Raw genomic sequence first — 17697 nt, forward strand, 5'->3', positions numbered from 1 at the left:
CCAAAAATTGAAAGTTTACAGCCGAGAGATCTTTCAAAGACTAGACTTTTACCTTGTGGAAAGACACTGCTGTGGCTTCCAAGGTAGCAAAGGTCATGGATAGCTACAATGTATTGTTAACTACCCATGTCTTCTTGCTTCTAAGCGTCAAATTATAAAGAGATATGAACATGAAAAGGACTGTCGGCAACCAGTTCGGATAATGGAAGCTAAAGTTTCTTATATTGGCTTGGAGTTCTGTTTTTCATATAGTGATGTAAAACTTCAGTATATGTACACTTCAATGTATACTGGAAACTATTAAGTGCAGTGGCAGTTGACAGTTGACAGTTAAGTGAATGATATCAAAGGATGATCTTGTTCCTTTTTCCCAAGGCTCACTTTGTCCATTGCTCTTCCACTTTTGTACGACAATGCGGCCTTCTTTTCAAGACGCTCCTATAGAAATTACAAATGTCAAAGATGGCGAGGTTGTGCACCAAGTATGTGGAGCAAACGAGCTTTGCTAAGCTGGAAAAGATGCAGTGTTAATACTTTATTATTGTTGTAGCGATTTCTCCTTGTCCACGGTCGAGCAGGTCCACGCACTGGCGTTTCATTTGAGGAAGCAATCGTAGTAGCATGTCATGGCTTTCCGTCTAGCAGGTGGCCTTGCGTCGACTCCCATTTTAAAGCGTTGGTGCACCTTGTGCCTGGCCCAAACACAGTAAGCTTTGTCTTTCGTTCGACGACAGCTGTGTTGAAAGTGCAATACCTACCTCTTTTACAAAACCCGCCGTTATTTCTGTGCATATTTGTTGCGTCCGACTCGCCATGCACCTTCGACGTACCGCCCGAAAAATCCCATGAAAATACGTTGGCGATAGCAAGCGAGAAACTGCGCATGGCTGGATATCTATGGCAAGCATTTTGTGGCGAGCAAATGGCACGACATGGATTTGGGCGACGTACGTTTCGCCTTGACGAATCCTGGTTGCCTGATACTGTCGGAGGAGATTTGAAGACTCGACAGACAGCAACCGTCCATGTTATACGTTCCCGTCATACTCTGAAAGAAATACAGGACCCATCACGAGCACAACAAAGCCCTGAAAGGCGCGACGATGTACAAGATTTGTGGAGTATGTTCCTTGAAGATCTGGAGTCACATCCGCGATTTTCCGCGCAAGAGAACTACATTGTGGCGGGTCTTATCCTAGATGCGCACTGGGACGTCAAGTCCAAGGTGATATTGGGTCATGCAGCGTTAGGCGGGAACGCTGGCAAAAGGGGCGCACTGGGCATTTTCGGATCACATTTGACGCATGCATGGCCGCGAAATATACACGAAATAGTTCCATGCATGATGAATGCCACAAAAACAGATACACGCTATGTTGCAAACGATGCAAATGAATCAGGAGAATGGTGGAGAGCACTTAACATTGGTAAATATACATCTTACAATGCATTTATTTGTTATCCAACTAAGAATGGTATTGTCCTGTGTAGGCATTGGCAGCATGGTATGTATGTATATGACCATAGACTCTTTTGTGTGAAACGCTAATTCTGACCATGGATATCAAACAATAATTGATATCTCTCCATTTACCGCCCTTCTCACAATTATGCAGATGCATGAAGTTGGACATGCTTTCAATTTATCGCATTCTGTCTCTGGTAAGCATGAGAGAAAGGCACTCTGTATGCAAATGATATTAATCGTCATCCAGGTATCATGAGCAGAGGTGCAAATAATTGGAATAGGACATTTGTCGTCAAAGAGCCAGGAAATAGAGGGCCGTTGCTTGCAAAGGATGAAGCAGGCTCTCATTGGCATCGTACAGACGCTGTGCTTCTTCGATACCATCCTGCGTTCCGAATCCTTACTGACGGTCCTCCAAAAGATGAAAATGAGGGAGAAAGAGGAGGAGGAGGCATATCCATTTATCCTGTGAACGAAAAGTACCTCCAAGTCGTCGCGGCTTCGTCGGGAATAGTTTTGATCGAGCTGCTTGTGAATGGTAACTACCGTTCCCACCGTGAATACATCCACAACGACGATGGGAGCCTTCACCGGCAGATACTTGTTTCTGTGCAAGAATTGAAAGAATCCTGTCGATGCGGGCCGAAAGAGTCTCTCGATATCAAGGTGACTCTTGCAACTTTGGAGTCAGAGCAGATCAAAAACCTTGATGACTTCTTGACAAAGCATATTGTGCAATTACCAGGTATTCCTGGACCCGTACTGAAATCGGCAGGATATGGAAACCGTCAATTCAACGGCCGAGAGTCAACAGTATCGTTTACAAAACCAATACAACAAATATCCGTCCGGCATGGCTCGTTCGTTGACGGGCTTTTGTTCCATTTTGTGGATGGAACGAAAGCATACATTGGATCGACAGCTGGCGGCGGGCACGCGTCGATATTTGCAATGCAGCCTCGTGAGCATATTACGGCGGTAGTCGTTCGCAGCGGTGCATGGGTAGATGGACTGCAATTCAAGACAAATTTTGGAAGAGTAACCCCGTGGTACGGCGGGCACGGCGGAGGATTGCATCTCGCTGAACCACCGGAAGGGTACCGAGTGGTAGGCATGTACGCTTGCTCCGCGCAGTGGATGGATCAAGTCGGCATATTTTATCAGCCGTTTTGAGAATAAAGTTTATTCGATCAGTCGATGTATACACGGCAGTGGACCTTTGTATAGATGATTTTCTGGAACGAGGATTGCGTACAGTACATTGTTTTCCTTCAGCATCCAAAGTCGTTGGAGCTGCTGAAGCTGAATTTGTGTAACAGAATGCCCGGAAAAGAAACTGTGTCTAAAGCCGATTTTCCAAGATTTCAACTCTTCTTTCTTCCACATACATAACCACAAAGTAACAGCATGACACTTACCTATGGATATGAAATGGGTAGGTATTAAGGACAAAATTCAATGTATGGTTATGACCCATTTCTGTTACTGATCGTCCTTCAATGGAAAAGAAACGGCACCGGGTCGAGTGGTCGCACCGCCCATGCTGCATGATAAAATCACACTGTCCAGTTCTGGCAACACGGCTCGATGGATCTTTTACGGCACGCGCAAAGAGATACTGGACTGGATGCACGAGCATACCAAGATCACTGTAGAAGCGTCGCTTTTCACCGGTGGCCGTCCAACGTCGTTTCACACGTGCAATGAAATCGTCATTGACTTGCAAGCCATTCCGGATGCCGAACAGTCGTACTATGATTATTTCAAGTCGTTTTTTGTGTCTGACTATGAGCGAGAGCGAGTCAAGGTAGAGCTGCGGCCTCGAATGGACAGCAAGGACGCAATGATCCTTACACAGCTCAGGATCATTGTCAGAAGCGGCGTGTGTTTTGGGGATATCGTTGAAGAATTGCAACATGAATGGCACAAGCCTGCCAGAAGCTATTACCGGCAAGCGGTGGATCTATTCAACGATAATCCTGGACCGTGTCATGTCGTGAGTGCAGACGCACCGTCGTCTATCAAAATCACAGAGCAGGAGCAGGACAAAAACCAACCAGCCGCAAACAACAAAGATGCTCACCCAGAGGCTGCCGCGCAGTAAATCAAGGCGGCCCCAGTGTTCTTGCGCCCGCACACCATCATTTGTTCTTTTGTTCACATCCCCTTTCTGTCTTACAGAGCACTTCTGTACATATATGAATATGATATATATTTTAATATTGAACTCGAAACAAAAAGCAAAGGAAAAAGCTAGAGAAGGAAAATGTCCCTAGTACGCTCCAACAAGGAATACGCTTATGACTGTGCAAAGCAACGAGAGCAACACTGTCATAGCTTGTGCACGAGATGAAGCATCAGACGCAGATCCGTTGCTGCCATTGTTTCCGCCGGATGCAGAGGAGCTGACTGGCACAGCGGTATCCTTGTATTGGCACGCTGAGCTTGTGCAGTGGCAAGTGTGTCCAATAGGGTCCCACCATTCCGTGCTGTTATAACAAAAAAAAACATTAGCATGTGTATCGAGCCTATTTGATTTCATTGCCAACAGATGACTTACTCGCAATTATCAGGGAGGTCATAACGGTATCCGGCTGTTCCGTTTTGTACGGATGAGGGAGGCGTAGGGTTATCGAGTGTTGGAGCTGTGTTGGGACAATTGAAGCAAGTCTTGAACGTTGTCGTTCCAAAGTTGCAGGTGTTGGTGAGGTCCTCGTCAATCGACCCGTTGCTGTTATCATCCAATCCATTGCAGATTTCCTTATCCAGGACGGGCTGCTGGCATTTCAAGTAGGCTTGGTTCGCGAGGTCGGAAGCTTTTACTGGATTCTTCATCCATTGCAGTAGTTGTTGGTTGGTGACAAACCACACATCTGGTTTTTCAGCAATGCTTTTCACAAACGAGATCAAACCATCCAGCTTCGGCTTAGGGTCTGGGAGGCCAGGATACGCGGTCAAATGGGCTGTATGTAGAATGATAAATGATTCGTCGTAAGTTGTTGTTTACCCTTTTTAAACGAAAGACTTACTTGGATGGATGTAAATACCAAATGGTTGTCTTGCTCCGTTGTAATGCTGGTTGAATGCATTCATGCTCCCTAATTATTAGTTTTTATCAGCAAAGGTTTTACCGGCTTCTGTTTTTTCAACCATCAGTTTGCTTACACTTGGTAACATCTTCTGGAGATCCAGCCATGTATACATCCATGAGCTGTGGGATATTATTTCCATCGGGGACGCTGTACATTGGAATCTCCCACAGTCCAGGAATCTGTGCGCCGCAGATACCAGTCCAGCAATTGTTGGCCATTCCGTGATCCAGTGTGTACGGCCAATAAGCATCCTGAGCTAGTGCGCTGACACTCGAGTCATAAACAAGGCCTTGCTTCTTGACCAAAGCCAGTGTTTCCTTTGTGAAATTTAAAAATGGTGCACGGAAACCCTGGATCTTGCCGTTAGGCACTCCACCGTATGTGTTTAGCATCGCGCGGCAGCTGGATATCTCCTCTGCAAATGTAAAAAGAACAGTCAAACTAGCTCAGAACATATATGATTCAGATGAATTATAATACGAAATCACGCTTACGTTCAGAAGGGTTGGAGACATGTGTGAATGTATGACTGAAGTTGACACCCAAATGAATTAGTCTACAACATCAAGTAGTGCAAGGTTTGTAGCGACCACTTACTCTGCTACCTCATTGCCAGCTGAGTACCATTGCTGGACAAGAGAAAAATCTGTGTATTGCATGGAAACGAACCTAGCCATGCCAAAAATTAGCTGCTACGACGCATTGACTATCTGGAATCTAGGGCGAGTTACTTGCCATGTTCCACGCGCAGGGCATCCATTTGGATTGCTACACAATGATACTTAGATTACGTTCCGAGGATATTTACGTTTGTATCAGACGTACGTGACATTCAAAAGCTGATATGCTGTCTGCAGCAAAGTCGGTTGAATAGAATCATCGAATGTGATGGTCACAAACTGCCTAGAAATTACAAAACATGAAAAGTTGATAATACTCTGCATCAGGATAGGAGGGCTCATCTTACGGCGTATCTTGGGGGGAAAGGTTGTTGGGTGGATTCTTGGATGCACAGTGGCAATTATTAGCAATTTGGCATGTATTAGGGTCGCAAGAATAGCTTGAAGATGCTGATGATGACGACACAGCAGGTGGTATTGCCCCACCTTCCTGCTGCGCGTATGAGATAACACTGCCGAGGCTCAGATAGCCGAGCGATATAAGGAAGAAATGGACTCTTGACTTCATGGTTACAGTTAGGTTTTTCTCTGCCTAGAAGCGAGCACGATGTAGAGAAGAAGAAGGAAAAGAGAAAATTACAAAAGACTCTTCCTCCTCCCGCGCAGAATGGTACCTCTGCAAGGAGGGAACCAAGGGCAACACAGCAGCGGGTACCCCCTTTGCGTCCTACAAACAAAAAACTCAAACCCCTTCCTGCCGAATGCCAGTGAGAAACAAGAAATCTGTCTGGTTCCTGTAGCAAGCAAGCTTGCCTTTTTGCGCCTATGCCCCTGCATTGGCAAAATTGCAGCAGTAAAAGTTTACGGATATTGTCGAGTAAGATTTATTTCTGTGTGCGCTGTATGAAGATCCCAGAATTGACTAACAAGAAAAAAATGGTATACACAGGAAGAAAAGGATGTTAAACCTGAAAGAGTGGTATGTGAACTGGGAAGTACACTCTTTACGAAATATCGAGGCGTGCAAACTCAGAAGTAGGAGGCTCGGTAAGTTCAACAAACCTCATCGGCGCAGTGGATCCGCCAATTCCAGATTCTGCACCAATCTTTGTGATAGCCGCAGTGACATTTCCATTCTGCGTGATAGCAATAGCTGCAGCCTCTGACGATTTACGACGGCGCATATGAGTTGGACTAAGCATGTTTTGCCTCTTGAGAGCACGTTCAAAGAACAAGTCAGGGTTGGTGCAGGTGCCGAGCGCACGCCGCATCTGAGTGTTGATAACTGTGAGACCGACTTGATACGATGCATTCATCCATCCAAAGCCCTCGCGCGAAACGAACTTGAAGTCTGTGCCGACATTCCCGTACTCTACTTGCACCCTGTGTGTAAGGCTGACCACATCTAAATAATTCGAGAGTGTCAAGTTAACCGGGAAGTCTGGGAAACGGAGAGCTCTGTCGTAAATACTTGCCATATTTCTCTGGGACAACGCCGTTGAAGTCAACAAAAGACTTTGTAATGGTATATAGCCAGCGGTATGCTAGACGGGCTGCGACGTCGTGCATGCCGTAGTTATCGAAACCTTGCCAGGTCATTATCTGGTGGGGTGCCCACCCGAACGGGAAATCCCACTGTCGGTTCGGACGGTCAAGGGAGATGGTGCCTCGCGATTGTTCTGTGCCTGAAACCAGACCACCAAGCGCTTCGAATTTGTGCAAAGAGTTCTCGGTCATTTTCTGAGCTTGCTCCTTGCTCGCGCATCCAGCCCACATTGCCCAAAATGCCGTAACAGATTCATATGTAGTCTGTTCTTCCTTGACTGTGTCGTAGTCGAAATATAAACTCTTTTCTTCATTCCAGAGGTACTTGTCAATACGCTCTTTGCGCAGCCGAGCTCGCTCCTCCCATTCTTCTGCTCGCTGAACTTTATCGTTGTAAACAAGATCCTTGTCCACCAGTAATGTACGGATAGCATGCGCAATGTCGATTTCGTACTTGTAAAGCAGCGTATTGAGGTCAATGGTTGCAAGATTGGCACACACTTTTTCAAATCGATAAGTGGTGTCGTGACCAGACTCGCGGACGGCGCGATCATGCAGAAAATACTCGTCAAGCTCAGGTTCTCTGATATCTCCGTCATTGTACATGCGCATATAGTCTTCTATGGTAATTCCCAGTCGTTTTGCATATGGTTCAATAACGTGATCAAAGTGCGATGCTTCTGTCTCTGGTGGTATGCCTATACCGTCTGGCCTGTAACGTGAAAGCTGTGTTTTTGGGTCCAGTCGAGGTGGGGCCATCCAGACAGTGTAATACTCCTTGATTGCAGCCTCGAAAACGGATCGCAGCCACTCAGTATCCTTCTCAGGCAACCGATCGTAGACGCGAAGGGCCATGTCTGTCAGAAACGGAGGCTGAGACCGTGACAGATAGTATGACCTGTTTGCATTGAGGATCTTGCCGTAGTGCTTGATTTGGTAGACAAAATTGTCAATCATATCGCGAACTAAATCAACACGGTCGTCGACCAGCAGGCCTAGCGATTCAAAATACGAGTCCCATCCGTACATTTCGTTGAAACGACCTCCCGGCACAACAAAAGGGACGCCCTTCAAGGTATTAGTCGTGCGCCGCATTGCAAGGGCCAAGATACCCGGGCGGTCGTTGATGCTCTTGACGTATTCAGGTGTGATCTTGTCAGGAAGCAGCTCCACTTCGAGATTGAGATGTTTTCTTGTCTCTGCAACTTGCGTGTAATATTCGTAGACCTCTTGCTCGCTGTGGGGTATGTAAATACGAGGATTATGGTTCGCAGATCTGTTTTTGGTATCGGCGCAAATAAGCTCGAGTCCGTCTGCGTCAATGCGACGTGTGAGACCTTGCCAAAAATTGTGCCGGATCATTCGCGATAATCGATCAACTGGGTTCTCATTCAGACGGGCTTCATCGAGCACAATGTGTTTGCGGCCATAGTCTTTTGCTAACGCGAGCTCCTGCAGGAGATTCGACAGCATATACGTTCCGCGGATGTCGATTTTTCGGTAACCACCAGAGTCCGCAGTGCCTACGGAAAACGACTTTGGACCGAGATCGTTCACAGTGATCTGGAAATCCCCATCCGTATCTTCTTGCTCCACCAGGATTCGTTGCGTTTCTTGCACGTCAATTAAGAACTTTTGTGCTTTGCTTTTGTCGTCTATTCATAGCAAGCAACAAACGAGAAGCGTTCGTAACGTGGAGTATGCGCGTATCCAGCATGCGGCTCAGCTTACCGTGAGATGCGCGGCGTTTGCGGGGAGGAAGTGGTGAGTCGCTTATCTGACTATATCGTCCCTGCAGAAAAGACGACAATAATATTAGAGACCAAGAAGAGGTTGCGTAAAATATTTACATTCAACATGCCGTAAAAGTCTTTAGACGACTGATAGCACCACCAGCGTTGAGACCGGTTGTGTAGTACGTGCTCGAGGGCGCGTGAGCATCGACTTCTACGTCTGTCGTGACGTGAATAGTGGATTGCATGAAAGGAAAACAGAAAGAGTTGTGTGTGCGTCTATCTGAGAGATAAAAAATGAAACAAGGCGAAAGAAGAAGGAAGAGAGTTGAGACAAAGGGAGATGGTACTTTGCACGGCTACCGTCTTTTATGTGTGATCGTCAGAACCAATGGCAAGACCGAAATCCAATTTCCAATGCATTGTCGGTCTTGTGGTCATCTCCCCTCCTCGTTTGACAACTCACAGCGCATTCGCTGCTCGCTATAATTAGCATACTCGCCCCAACTACAGCCACCTTCTCTTCCCTTCTCTCTCGCAGCTGCTTCCTTTCCACGCATATATTCACTGTTTGTTTAACGGCGCCCATCCATATCTTTCGAAGAGGAAGAAAGAAAAAAAGAAAAATCCACGTTGTTTATTTATCAAAGTACCTTTGATGGCGCTCATTATTGAAACATCTTGATTAGATCCTGTTTTGCTCAGCTGGACAGATGAGTCGCTTGTCATCATCGCCCGGTTGCATACCCTAAAAACTAACTACAATCCATATTATATCCTCCATGTAAAACAAAATAAACGAGTTTGAGATCTACAGTCCTTGTCTCCAGCAAATTCTTAACTATTCTTCCAGAAGACTGTTTTGGCTGCCAAAGTCAGGTTTGAAACGAGCATTTACAGACACGAAAGACACATCGCTTCTCATTCCTAAACTCTCAGAGATAATAACTGCAGTTTTGCATAGAGAAAGCGTCATAGACTGTTGGGCATACTATACTCCTCTGGCACAATTAAGGTTTCCCTGGATACTAGTTGATGACGCCGAGTATAATATACACTGTAAGATATCATTGCAAACAGAAGGAAGACCTTGACACATGTTTGGGCCCCGTGTTTACATGGACAATACTCCGCAGAACACGCTGATGGATCGTATATTATAGTTGACCACGCGCTACTTCTGTATGTATTATATTCTATGGCATACATTATATTTGACATGGCATCGTCTTCTCAATATTCGGCACAGCGATGATAAATAGTCTTGTAGAATCACAACAAGCAAGAAGCTTTTTATAGTGCTTGTTTGCACACTGTTATTACTGAGATTAACCCTCCACTCAATGATGGGTATCTCTGTGCGTTCTCGCGGCCTTTTTCTGATAATGCTGTACCGCATGGACGTAGTAAGGCGATAAGATACGGGATTGGCGGATAGTCAAGTCATCCCAAAGATACTTGATTTGGGATCCGAAGGGCGGCGGGCACCCGCTTCGTCACTTTGAACCCGACAAATGCCTCGCCATTCTAAGAATAACACTGCATCAAGTGTCTTTACGTACCATGAAGCCAAGTCTCTAAATTACGGTACAAAGAGAGTACGTGCTCATCTCAGTCACAAATATTTGTCAATTTTCCTGACAGCATTGTCTTTAGCAACGCCTTGGTCGTGATTCCTTTCGAGAATACGATGCATGTTTCTTATGTTTACAGACCGCCCGCGATCAAGTTGCATGCCCAGAGGGCCATCTAGCCTGTCGAGAATGCATGTACGAAATGATTTTGACACAGAAGCAAAAGATCAAGCAGGAAAAGGAACGGAGAGAAAGACAAGCAGAAGCTGAGCATGCAGCTGATCTCGATGCAGCTTTGAAGGAGGAGCAACAAAAGCTAGATGAGTTCGAAAAGACACAATCGAGTATGCTTGGAAGTCGTGAGCCAGAATCGAAGAAACGTAAAATAGACGAACTGTCCAGTTTCTGGGTGGTAAGGACGAAAGCACATTCTATTTCATACTAGGTCACGGTACTATTCAGTCTTTCACAGCCGTCGAAAACACCGGACAGCGCATTATCGACGAACGGCAAGGATGTAAAAGATAAACCTCTGCAAACAACTCCCATGTGCACAGCAACGAAAAATCCACACCCAGTGTCGCTAAAATCTTTGATTCAAGTCAAATTTCAGACTGAAGAGGAAAATTCATCCAGAAAGCAATGCCCTGCTTGCCTCAAGGGCTTTTCCAACTCTTCAAAACTCTCAGGTGGGCTGTTTGCATAATTTATGGAGATAAGAAATGAGGTGACTAAATGGACAATATCTGCAGTTATGCGCAACTGTGGACACGTATTGTGCAATCCCTGTGTGGATATGTTTGTCAAAAAGGCGAAGCGCTGTTATGTTTGCGAACAAAAAGTCAAATCAAAAGATATAGTTGATATGAGTCCAGAAGGTACTGGATTTGCTGGAAATAGTTCGTCAGCCGTCGCTACAAAGTGGGATGTTGCTTTCCAATAAACATTACCCGTCGCATCGATCTCTGCACAGTTGCAAGTATCTGGCTATCTGATGCGTTAATGACTTGCATTTTTCAATCACTAGACAGCGGCTAGATTCGCTTCGGTTCGTCTGGAGAGGCATGATGTTCTCAACGGATTCCAAATGTAGGTCTCGCTATTGCAAGCGTAGTGTCTTCGAATTGCGGTTTATTCATACCGCTGCTCGCCTGATTCAACGTTGCAAGATCTAGATATTTTTATTATATTCTTACGTTTGATTTCCTGCCTTGTGCTGCTTTTTTTTTCCATATCATCAGAGGCCAAATCGCGCGATCCGGATTCCCTTTTCCTGACAACGCAGGTATTTTGGCAAACCGCTCCACAAAATCATAGGCTTCTGTAACATAATATGGGACCTGTTCTGTTGCTTGGGAGCTTTAGGATTTATAATCATGAATCCTTCGAGCATTTTTTCTGACACGGAGTAAACTTGGACTATATCAATACGCTCCTGCGAATCGAAAATATGCTTGACAGACAATCTTGTCGAGTCTGCAAAAATGACTTCCATTCCAGCAGTCTCTTTGAGTTTGCACTTTGACAAGTACGTCGCCAGGGAAATGTCGTGCTGCTCTTTCCACGTTTTTCTTTTCTCTGTGAATTCCTGCACTCTAACAACCACAGCCCTGACGACGGTGATGATTTTGTCTCGTCTTAGACTTTCATAGTTGACTTGTTAGACACATCGCCGGCTTGCCAGAGCTCACTGTTTCCACCAGGTTCTCAAATGCTCCAACATATTCCACATTTGATGCAACCTAGAAAAGATGCCGTACATATAGCTGCTGCCATCGAAGCCTTTTGAATGCGTTCACGAAGATGTAAAGCGCCGTGACTCAGCAATAATTCTTCAGAGTTCCCCGTTGGAATCGATCTTCATCGAATGCCATCTTTCGGGAAGTGCTCATTCGGCCATAGGGTGTCCTGGCGCATGCAACCGAGTCTCTCGATGATATAACTCAAGTGATATAAATAGTGCTGGTCTGCGGTGATGAGTTCCCTGGGCATACGTTGTTGAAAAAAGTGATGCAAAGCCCAAGGAGCCTTAGAAATGGTCTATCTGTTAATGTCGCCGAATTTCAATCTGTCGATCTTGGTTGAATCTTCTTTGTTTATCTCGTCCTGTACTGCAAAAGAGCATGGCTGCACCAATACCATTAAGGCATCCATAGCTTGCTGAAGCGCTCGTTGTCCTTTTTGTCTCTGCTCGGTATATCCCTTTGCTGAGCCCAAAAGAGGTCGACGACGTAGGAAGGCACAATGAAATGACTGCAAATATCAATATTCTCCGGTCAGTCAAATGAAATGCCTCATGCCTTCTGTTTGCTCACTTACAAACGGCCGAACTTATCAACGAACTTTTTTTGAAGATAAAAGATGGTTCGTGGCTCCAAAGTTGTCGGTGGATACCATCGTCCACGGCTGGTTGGCGATGTGATGACCAATAAGGTGCTTGTCGAAAATCAAAAAAATTGAATATGGAGTTATTGAGCTTGACAGCCACTGAAGGTGCTGACAAGCTAATATCCTTGAATAGTAATTAGTTTTGAAAAGGAATAGAGAGATTGGATATCAAGTTTACCAGATCAGCCATGTAGAAAGCTGTAATCATTTTAAAAGACGTCTGTCCTGGCGAGGCACCAAAAATACTCAAATATGCTCTGTTTTAAGTGACTTTTAGTGTGCACAATAAGTATTTATTAAAAAAATGTTAAGCCTAGGTGGACGTCAGTTTTAAAGGCTTCAGCCTCGAACGTACTCCTTGATAAAGAATTGTTGCGTTTTGACAAGTAATGAAAAGAGAAGGAAGTTCGCCAGGCAGATGCATGTTTTCTTAGAGAGTGCGAATTGTGTAACTTGACTGAGCGGTCAGTGGTTAGCATTTAGGTGAAAAGGGGAGGTTACAAATCTGACATTTTATTTCAGCTCTTCTTTCACGAGCTTGTAAATTGTTGCCATTGATTTCGCAGATGCACGCCCGAAAAAACTATTGTGGCAGCTATGGCGAGGAAGATCAGCAACGTTCGGAATATGGCCACAATAATCGTTAGCTTGCTTTTCGTGTTCATTCCTTTACCATGGTCATTTCTGGAGACACAAGCCTAGAAACATGTTACAGTGCACTGTTTTGTATGGAGCTACAACATACAGCAACTCGAAAACTTACCGTTTGGTGGTCTGGTATGGCTCTGTTAGCGCTGTCGCCTCCGGTGCGACTTGTCTCTCAAGCTTTTTCCGCGCGTCTTCTGCTCAGTGCATTTTTGAACGCGTTGATTAACACACCATCTCAGGACACCAAGCAAATGACACTGCAATTATACCAGCTGAGCTCCTCGCAATACTCATTGTCAGCCTATGTTGAACAATTGCTCATCACGACGTGTAATGACTTTGAACAAGAAACAAGACCTATGAATGTGTTACAGCGGTAGCTGCACCTGCTTTCAAAAAACTAACTCATGACAGCAAGTACGCCGGATTCTTTCGATATTGCACCAGCTTTTCACTCTCATTTACAAAACAGCCATCAATCTCTGAACTTGCATCTGGAATAAAGGAAACCAGCTTTGGAATCAACGTATTCACACTGCTCGTCTGCTTTCCAAGGTTGCATTGACACTGCCAGATGCGCAAGATGACACTCATAGAGGCACGAGCTAGCAATTGCAATGACACTCGCTGTGGAATTAGCTTGGCTCAGGCGTGCACGACATCAAGATGAGGAAAGGGAGGACCACTGTGTGGAGATTGTTACAAGCGAGAGGACAAGGAGTGGAAACAGGCTTTATGAAGCTACTGTTGTCTTTAGAAATGAGGTTTGGGGCGGCAAACGAGTTATGGCGGGCGGAGTTTTGCAACTCGTTGAGCTGTGCCAGCAAGCCCTCGAGATACTCAACTTTATCCTCGGAAAAGTATCGAGAGTCTAGTTGCCTTTTGAAGGAGAGCAAGGGGGCAGAGATATCAGATTTAAGTTTTTGAGCGCGTTGAGGCGACTCATCTACCGTTGTAGGTGGTGTAGGTGCGACGGTTGGAAGTAGCTGCGTGGTCGGTATGTCTGGCAGACATTGCCTGTTGAAGGACGGAATTGGCGGACGGACGTGGTATTTGCCATGCACACGAGCGACGAGGAAAAGATGCTTGAAAGCACGGCCGTTGCTACGGAAGGCATCGCATATGCAGTAGTCGAGATGCAACCCATCTGCTTGAACCTGAGAGAAACCGCGATATAAGCAGATGAATACGAAATGACAGCGAGAGCGGCATCATCATTCTCTTATGTAGACATACTTCGTATCTGACATCCGTGTTATTTTCTTGGAAGGAGGCAACTTGGAAGGAGGCGTCGTTGATTTTGACTACAGCAGACTCGAGCCGAGCTGCAGGGAAGTTGTCGGCCTTGATCTCCTGTGCGCGGAACAGCTGCTATTGTGAGCTCATGCGCCCGATGTTAACAGTGCGCGTACGGATCTTCCATTGCATATCCCGTTCAACAGTGTGAACTAAGAAATGCAATAAGAAGTCCAAGCGCTGGTTTCTTCGGCGATCGAGATTATTCGTCTTGAGTTGGTTGTGCCAACCCTCGACGAAATTATTCGTTCCATGTTCCTGTACATGCTTGGTTGATAGCAGCGTGCCCAGTGAACATGCTTGCCGTTGTCGAGCCACTGCCGCTGGAAGTAGTCCAGGAACTCGCGATGTGATGTCCACTTTGACTTGAACTGCTCGAGCCCCTGATCGAATTGGACGGGGTCCTCCTCATATATCAGCTCGTGCAAATCGAAGCGAAGATGCTTCCTAACGGTGCCGGAATCGCCATCGGCTCCCGAGACTTTTCACTTTGGCATTAATTTCTTGCGATCAGGCACGTTGTACATGCCAAGTGCAGTATTGGATCGATACAGAGTCACCGAAGCCATGCTCTAGAGTATTGCCGTCAGCAAGTTGACATCGATTGTTATCTTTGCCGGGATCAGCCTGCGGTCGCGTAGCTCATACAACCATTCCTATTGGGATTTCCTTCGGACACAACATTTTTCATTATCGGACACAACGTCTAACCATCATTCGAAATAATCTAGTGCACTATTGTAGATGTCATTTCAACTCATAATCTACAAGCTATATTCAATTTCGTTATAAGTTTAGAATATAGATACATATCTTTTGAAGGAAACTTTATACCTGCTGTGATGGATCCAAAATATCTTCAAAGTCAATTAGTTCCGTTGGATCTTCCTTAGGATAATGCTCTAGAAAGAGTTTTGTAAACATATCCATCTGCTTCGCAAGCCGATGCTCCCAGGCAAGACTATCCTTCGTTGCATTTCTTTTCCAGGACTTGATGATTTGAGGAATCGGCGCACCCAAAGCGAAGCGAATATTTACATAATGCCCTGAATGCCTCATCAACAACATAAATACTGGAGAATTGTTGTTCGGGGGAGCGTTGTCGAGAAGAAAGGTATACGAGTCCAGGGCAGAAAAAAATGAATTGGTCGCTTATACGCATTTGCTAGGACGTAACCCAACAGTGCCATAGGCATCCAATGCTCAGCACCACATGGACCATCATACCACTGTAAGGAGTTTCTGACTGTTCTGTAATCGTCAGATAAACCAAAAAGTTGAGTATAATGCTCTGGGAGGCTTGTAAGTTCCTGCAGACTGAAGCCGAACGTTCCTCCAGGCATCCTCAGGTTCCCCGAGGCCGATCGCAAATGCACGGTTTCCGCAGTTACCATCTGCCTTTACATCAGTAGCAAAAGATACCCAATCTACCATGAATTTACGCGAATCATGCTGACGGGCAGCTTCACATATAATGTAAATGCAGGCATGTATTTTGTATTAGAAGGGCTTCAGGTTCTTGAATACTCACGAGGATGGTGGATTTACAATAAGTCGTAACTTTTTGAACGGACGTCTATTCTCTTCTGATTGCGAGTCTTTTTGTGATGCTTTTTGTGATTTTTTCTCCAGACTAGTTTGCGAATCGTTTTGAGAATTCAATCGTCTACGCTTTCGATGGAGCTTTTCCTGTTCTCGTATCTGCTTGTTAAGTAGCTCATTCGCCGTGGGAAGGCGTCCAGTTCCTCGTGGCCTGCCCTTGGGCTTAATTTTGCTGGGTGGCTGCAGGACTTTCAAGCATATCTCTTCATGACCCATGGCCGCTTCCATGCGGGCCATCATAGTAAGTCTGGCTTGGTCGTCTCCAACATCCTCCAACCCTTCTACAATCTTATACAATAACGATTGCATTTTTTGCTTCACATCGATAAGTTTCTCATGGCTGATGAGTGATGGAACTTGATCAAACTCAGGCTTGTTCTCTACCTTTACACTTCAGTAATACAAGGTCAGCTTGCAGAACGTAACGTTAACATGTATGGACGGCAACTGCACCTTCTGTATCAGGATAAAGTAACCATCGGTGTGGTACTACACTAACAGGTATTGGTCCAGTTGCGGGCAGCTGATGACAGCAGGGAATTCTCGTGTCCAGGTCTAGCGCCAAATATGGAAGAAGTAGAAATGAGTATGAAATTGGATAACTGTTAAATGACGGTACAACTTTCTTCAAACTCCATCCCAAATCATATAGACCAGGGTCGCGTAGATTTTATTTTCTTCGCCTTTATTCTCAGTAAAGATTCTCACGTGACGTTCAGTGGGCAATTCCCATGATAGAACACGGATTCTAAATTTGATAATTTTCAATTTTTAAAACTTCTATATTTTTATTATTTTATATTTTTGATTATCAGATTTCAAAATTCCAGCCTCCTCCATATAGTTTAATGTCATATAAAGAACAATTCCATCCACCTCCAGCAGTTTAAAGTCATACAAAGGACCATTTTATTCAATTTTTTCTTAATCTATCATCATTTTTTCATCATTATCCTTGTATAAATTTTTTGTAACTTTTCTAGTATTATTATGATTTACATATATATGTTCAAACTTTTTTCCAAATTCTGCGTTGACAATATGGTAGTTGTATTTATTTTTATTGAAGATTTTTGATGGAATGAAAGATCTCTTGATATCTTTTACAAAATTTTTATTTAAAAATGGATTTTCATCTATTATTCTCAATAATCTGATTAGTTTTTTTATTATAACATATAAAATTCAATTTTTCTATTTTTGATCTTCATCTTTTAAAAATGCTCTCCACAGATTAATTTCTCTTAGTCTCCTTCTCCATTGAAATTCTCTTAAATGTAACATGATATCTTTTTTATTTCTATTTCTTGGAGCAATACTATGCTTTAATGCACTCCATGTTCCTTCAATTGTATTCGTATGTACTCCACTTATTGGATCTTTAAAATTCTTTTTATGATTAACTGTTTTATGCTGATACCCTATATTTTTTAAACTATTATAACCTTTCCATTTATCAGTATATATAATAGTTTCTTTCTTTACATATTTTTTTATAATTTTGTCAATGTTTGCTGTATCTCTTGTTTCAATTGGAATTAGGAATAACTATTTACTTTCATTTTTATTTTATTTTTTAGATTGCTTCTTTTTATACCGCCTATCACCCATGCACCTTCTACACGATGTCCTTTATTATACTTTCTTTTATAGATCTTTGTTTCATCAATCTCTCCAACTTTATTCCTTCCACCGATTTTTCTGTTTCCACTAGGATATATTTTATCATCC

General features: G+C 44.3%; 8 protein-coding genes across 8 annotated transcripts; 4 read left to right on the forward strand and 4 right to left on the reverse strand.

Moving 5' to 3' along the window:
• Positions 1 to 413: 413 nt before the first annotated feature.
• VTP01DRAFT_8064 (uncharacterized protein) lies at positions 414 to 2641 on the forward strand (the record flags this gene model as incomplete). The annotated part of the gene is made up of 5 exons (XM_069387145.1): positions 414 to 482; positions 551 to 1427; positions 1492 to 1505; positions 1617 to 1662; positions 1716 to 2641. 5 exons carry the CDS (start codon positions 414 to 416, stop codon positions 2639 to 2641), a joined length of 1932 nt encoding a protein of 643 aa, XP_069242529.1.
• Positions 2642 to 2875: 234 nt separating this feature from the next.
• Positions 2876 to 3572, forward strand: VTP01DRAFT_8065 (uncharacterized protein; the record flags this gene model as incomplete). Its single annotated transcript, XM_069387146.1, has 2 exons — positions 2876 to 2903; positions 2977 to 3572. The coding sequence occupies 2 exons, from the start codon at positions 2876 to 2878 to the stop codon at positions 3570 to 3572; spliced, it is 624 nt and encodes a 207-aa protein (XP_069242530.1).
• A 168-nt stretch (positions 3573 to 3740) lies between these two features.
• On the reverse strand, positions 3741 to 5748 carry VTP01DRAFT_8066 (uncharacterized protein; the record flags this gene model as incomplete). The annotated part of the gene is made up of 9 exons (XM_069387147.1): positions 3741 to 3957; positions 4029 to 4431; positions 4498 to 4566; positions 4634 to 4975; positions 5055 to 5089; positions 5158 to 5229; positions 5296 to 5328; positions 5386 to 5463; positions 5528 to 5748. The coding sequence occupies 9 exons, from the start codon at positions 5746 to 5748 to the stop codon at positions 3741 to 3743; spliced, it is 1470 nt and encodes a 489-aa protein (XP_069242531.1).
• Positions 5749 to 6184: 436 nt separating this feature from the next.
• Positions 6185 to 8706, reverse strand: VTP01DRAFT_8067 (uncharacterized protein; the record flags this gene model as incomplete). The annotated part of the gene is made up of 4 exons (XM_069387148.1): positions 6185 to 6585; positions 6656 to 8380; positions 8457 to 8517; positions 8587 to 8706. The coding sequence occupies 4 exons, from the start codon at positions 8704 to 8706 to the stop codon at positions 6185 to 6187; spliced, it is 2307 nt and encodes a 768-aa protein (XP_069242532.1).
• A 1266-nt stretch (positions 8707 to 9972) lies between these two features.
• Positions 9973 to 10975, forward strand: VTP01DRAFT_8068 (uncharacterized protein; the record flags this gene model as incomplete). The annotated part of the gene is made up of 4 exons (XM_069387149.1): positions 9973 to 10056; positions 10115 to 10444; positions 10505 to 10721; positions 10785 to 10975. 4 exons carry the CDS (start codon positions 9973 to 9975, stop codon positions 10973 to 10975), a joined length of 822 nt encoding a protein of 273 aa, XP_069242533.1.
• A 2011-nt stretch (positions 10976 to 12986) lies between these two features.
• On the forward strand, positions 12987 to 13448 carry VTP01DRAFT_8069 (uncharacterized protein; the record flags this gene model as incomplete). Its single annotated transcript, XM_069387150.1, has 3 exons — positions 12987 to 13062; positions 13136 to 13197; positions 13308 to 13448. The coding sequence occupies 3 exons, from the start codon at positions 12987 to 12989 to the stop codon at positions 13446 to 13448; spliced, it is 279 nt and encodes a 92-aa protein (XP_069242534.1).
• Positions 13449 to 13703: 255 nt separating this feature from the next.
• VTP01DRAFT_8070 (uncharacterized protein) lies at positions 13704 to 15432 on the reverse strand (the record flags this gene model as incomplete). Its single annotated transcript, XM_069387152.1, has 6 exons — positions 13704 to 14225; positions 14305 to 14439; positions 14595 to 14811; positions 14894 to 15005; positions 15076 to 15091; positions 15199 to 15432. 6 exons carry the CDS (start codon positions 15430 to 15432, stop codon positions 13704 to 13706), a joined length of 1236 nt encoding a protein of 411 aa, XP_069242535.1.
• A 459-nt stretch (positions 15433 to 15891) lies between these two features.
• VTP01DRAFT_8071 (uncharacterized protein) lies at positions 15892 to 16445 on the reverse strand (the record flags this gene model as incomplete). Its single annotated transcript, XM_069387153.1, has 2 exons — positions 15892 to 16350; positions 16443 to 16445. 2 exons carry the CDS (start codon positions 16443 to 16445, stop codon positions 15892 to 15894), a joined length of 462 nt encoding a protein of 153 aa, XP_069242536.1.
• Between the last annotated feature and the right edge of the window lie 1252 nt (positions 16446 to 17697).

Source organism: Rhizomucor pusillus (assembly GCF_041956525.1).
Source record: "Rhizomucor pusillus strain CBS 183.67 unplaced genomic scaffold VTP01scaffold_4, whole genome shotgun sequence".
Classification (NCBI taxonomy): domain Eukaryota; kingdom Fungi; phylum Mucoromycota; class Mucoromycetes; order Mucorales; family Lichtheimiaceae; genus Rhizomucor; species Rhizomucor pusillus.